The sequence below is a fragment of the Marmota marmota genome, unplaced genomic scaffold (assembly GCF_001458135.2).
Source record: "Marmota marmota marmota unplaced genomic scaffold, marMar, whole genome shotgun sequence".
Taxonomy (NCBI): Eukaryota; Metazoa; Chordata; class Mammalia; order Rodentia; family Sciuridae; genus Marmota; species Marmota marmota.
In genome coordinates this window covers 2,375,976-2,379,908 of record NW_026000222.1, presented here as the reverse complement: position 1 = coordinate 2,379,908, position 3,933 = coordinate 2,375,976, and the positions used below count along the sequence as shown (strand labels likewise).

The window sequence follows — 3,933 nt, the reverse complement described above, 5'->3', positions numbered from 1 at the left end:
CCTCTGTTGCCGGCGGCCGCCAGCGGGGTCATGGAGCCGCACGCAGTCTACTCGGGCTCTGCGGCTGCCTGGCCGCCCTCGGCCTCTGCGGCGCTCAACAGTGGAGCCTCCTACATCAAGCAGCAGCCCCTGTCCCCCTGCAACCCTGCAGCCACCCCCTTGTCCGGCAGCCTCTCCACGCACTCCCTGGACCAGCCGTATCTGCACCAGAACAGCCACAACGCCCCAGCTGAGCTGCAAGGTGAGTGGAAGGCTCAGACTGTCCCTAGAAGCGGTGTCTGTGAGTGCCCTACAGGACCCAGCCCCAAGCCCGCTGACTGCCATGGAGGAGACCCTCTTACTGCTGAAGAAAGGAGCAGCTCCCCTGGGTGCCCCGGGTCCCACTCTGTCCCTTTGAAGGGCAATGCAGCTTGAGACCTCCAACTTGGTCCAATTTATCTGTTTCTCTGTTCTAACTCTGCCCTATTGGCCGCCCCAAGCCTGACCAGGTAGGCCCCATTCTCACCAAAGTGTCTCGGACTCCAATACTCTAAGTCCTTTGGGTCCCTTAAGTCTTCTCGCTCTTCAGACGGGTCTCTGTGTGGAGCCAGGACCCTCAGTCCTGGCCAGGGAACCCGCAGTCCCCTAGTGATCCCCTAGCAGGCCGTCGGGCCTGGGCAGAAGGGAAGAGTTAGGCCCAAAGCCTTCTGGGCTTGGTGCCCCTTGGCTCAGCCCGGCCCTTGCAGGAACCAGGCTTGGCAGTGAGTGCAGGGGCATTCTGTGGTGACAGATGCAGGGTGGTGGCCAGGCCCAAGGAGGGTCAGGGCTGCCAGCCACACAGCTCTTTGTTTCTCAGGATCAAGGTTTTTAGGTCCCCAGACCCCCACCCTAGACACACAATTCTTTGAGAAAGAAGAGGTAGAACAGCCTCTCCCTCTGAGCCATCCGCCCGGAGCCGCCACCCTCTGGGCCTAGTTCTGGAAGGAGTAGGGAGCAGCTCACTGGGGCCTGTCAGGGTCAGCTGTCAGCAGCCTCCAGGAGGCAGGAGTCGGGCCTGGAGGTGGGTGGGCTGCCTCTGCAAACTCCCTACCAGTTCCCTTGCAGGGGTGGGGGGGCTGTTCTCTCAGCGATCTGTCCTCTGACGCTTTTCTTTTTGCCCTGCGGATGACCATGATGCCGGCCTAGCCGAGACGCAGGCCTGGCCTGGCTGGGGCTTCTCGCTCTGCTCTACCCGGTGGAGGTGGCTGCCCGGAGGCTGCAGAAGATCTGGCTCCCAGAGGCCTCTGTGGCCTCAGTAAGGGAGGCTGCCTCCCTTACCCCTTCCCCTTCGGCTTTGGGAAACCCTTGGCCCGGACAGATGGTGTCCAAGGCCGGATAGGCCCTGGTGTGTGAGCTGCAGGAAGCTGGGCAGTGTTCTGGGATGGTTGCCTGTGTGCACAACTCAGGACCAGAAACCCTGTCAGCCTGGGTTGGCCCCACGGGGGCAGGCAGGGAAGTTGGGAGGGAGCGGGCAGTGGGTGATAAGGTGGTCGTGCGTGCGCTGGAGCGGGGCTGGCAGCTGCGTGGCCCGCTGCACAGTGCCTTGTCCACCCTGAATGCTGGCCCTGATGCTAAATCTGGTGTCCCCAACCCTCTGTCGGCTCTCCTTGCAGGCATCCCGCGGTATCATTCCCAGTCGCCCAGCATGTGTGACCGAAAGGAGTTCGTCTTCTCCTTCAACGCCATGGCGTCCTCCTCCATGCACTCGGCCAGCGGGGGCTCCTACTACCACCAGCAGGTCACCTACCAAGACATCAAGCCCTGCGTGATGTGAGGCTGCGGCCCACCAGGCGCTCCCGGCATGGGCTGGCAGGCCCGGGGACCTCGGAGCCCACCACCAGAAACTGCTTTATTCTTGAGGTATAACCTTCGGCAGAAAAAAAAGGGGGTTGACCCCTCCCCAACCGGATTATTTGGAAAGAAATCCCCAACGCAGAGGCCCCAGTCCCCCACGGTCAGCGACTCCTCCCCCAGTGGCTCACTGCGGGCTTTAGAACGTGATCTTGGGGCCTGGTGGGACTGCAGCGCCCGGCGATCGCGGGCTGTTCTCGGTCGACCGTGTGGAACCCGGCTGCGGAGGGAGGCGCTGAGCCGCTGAGGCCCTCGACCCCCAGAGTTCTGCTGAGGTCCCCGCCCTGGCCAAAGCGGGGAGGATTTTTAGGCGAAAGGCAACACGTGAGACCAGCCATTATCAAATACTTTTATTTTTTGGTTGAGTATTTATCTTTTTATTTTTAACTTTTGAAAGAATGTCTTGGAATGCAGGTCCCTCTAGAGCCGACCTTTGCAGGGAGGGAGGGGACCAGACGGCCTCGCCCTCCCGGCTCAGAAGGCTCCTCCAGCAGCCACAGGTGGATCTTTGTGCGAATACCTTACATTTCTGAAGCCACTGTTCGTCTTTAAAAGAAAACAGAAGGAGCCAAGAAGCCAGCGGCTGTCTGGCCTCAGCCGTCCCCTGTCCCCTTCCACCGTCCTCATCCTTCTCGCCAGTCTGTTTTGTTTTGAATTTCATTTTTACTTTTTCGGTGGGTATTTTTCTCTCTCCCGAGCTCTACTGTAAACTTTCTGGTTCGAGAGCGAGGTTAAGACCCAGGCCCCGGGAGGCCGACCGGCTCTCAGCCCTGCGGAGACGCAGAAAGGTTAAGGCACTTTTAAAACTAACGCGAGGCTCATCCTGTTATTTATTCTACTTTCTCTCCCAGTAAGCGGAACACCGCACAGGCTCCTCCGTTGATCAGTATTAATGGTGTAACTTTGTTGGCAATATTTGCCGTGTAGAATTTTTTTTAGATATCCATTGTAAATTTGAAGCAAAGACCAATCCATGTAAAAACAAATTTCCTATGTTTTATATAAATATATATAATATGAAGGACTGTCCCCCTTTTTAGTATTTGGGCTGCTGGGCTGCAGCATGTGACACGTATTTTAAATTTACTTCTGCACTGTATAAAACAACAATTTGAGGATTTTTTGCCTTTTGTGTATTTTTTTTCCTAAAAAAAAAGAACAAAAAATAAAAATGTATAACATTTGTATATGGCCTTTAAAATTGTATCAACTAGAAATAAAATCATGTGGATATTTTATTTACAGAATATCTTCCAGATTCCCAAATGTTGGAAAGCTTTGTATCTCTAGACCTTGAAAAATTTAAAATCTAGGTAATTCAGAATATTTTTTTTCCTTTTTTCTTTCTCTTTCTTTCTTTCTTTTTTTCCCCCCTTTTGGCCAATCCTCTCTTGGTTTCACATTGTAGTAAAATGTGGACAAGGGTAACTATTTTTCTTGGCTTCTGTTTTTAAAGAAGAGCTCTCTGCCCCTCTAAATGTCATTTCTCATTTTAAAGATCTTTTAAAATTCTCATTTTAAAGATCATTTTAAAGAAATAATCAAACATTTAAAGGTTCCCCCTCCCACCAGGAAAACACACATGTGTGTATGTTATATATGCAAATTATATATGGGTGTGTGTGTGTGCATGTATGTATATACATATATATGTATATATATAATTTTTTTTGGTGGCCACTCCAAGACTAATGAGTTTTACTTTGAACTTCAAATTTTACTGGTCCCGTATTCTAAAGGTTATAAATCATAAAACAGCTTTAAACGTTTGTTTTGGTTTTTGTCTTGTTTCATTTTGTTTTTTTGGTGTCCATACTTGGTTTTCCCCAATTGAAAATAAAGTGAAATTTGAGAGATAAAGGGACCACCACTGAGAGGCCAAGGCCATAGGCATATTTCCTTCCATGTATGTATGTATGTGTGTGTATATACACACACATACATTATAAAATATATAAAATTATATATAAATGTACAAAATATTTCTTTTTTAGTTTTTGTGTCTGTGATTTTTTTTCTTTTTCTTTTTCTCTCTCTCTCTCTTTTTTTTTTTTTTTTTTTTTT

At 50.7% G+C, this 3,933-nt stretch overlaps 1 protein-coding gene across 1 annotated transcript; it reads left to right on the top strand.

Annotated features, from left to right (window-relative positions):
* The first annotated feature begins 6 nt into the window (after positions 1 to 6).
* On the top strand, positions 7 to 3,056 carry Foxf1 (forkhead box F1). Its single transcript, XM_015495991.2, has 2 exons — positions 7 to 241; positions 1,632 to 3,056. The coding sequence occupies exons 1-2, from the start codon at positions 31 to 33 to the stop codon at positions 1,790 to 1,792; spliced, it is 372 nt and encodes a 123-aa protein (XP_015351477.1). The 5' UTR covers positions 7 to 30; the 3' UTR covers positions 1,793 to 3,056.
* The last annotated feature ends 877 nt before the right edge of the window (positions 3,057 to 3,933 follow it).

Coding starts and splice junctions, on each gene's coding strand:
- Foxf1 (XM_015495991.2), top strand. CDS start 31: ATGGAGCCGCACGCAGTCTACTCGGGCTCTGCGGCTGCCTGGCCGCCC. Junction 242..1,631: donor CGCCCCAGCTGAGCTGCAAG/GTGAGTGGAAGG, acceptor CTCTCCTTGCAG/GCATCCCGCGGTATCATTCC.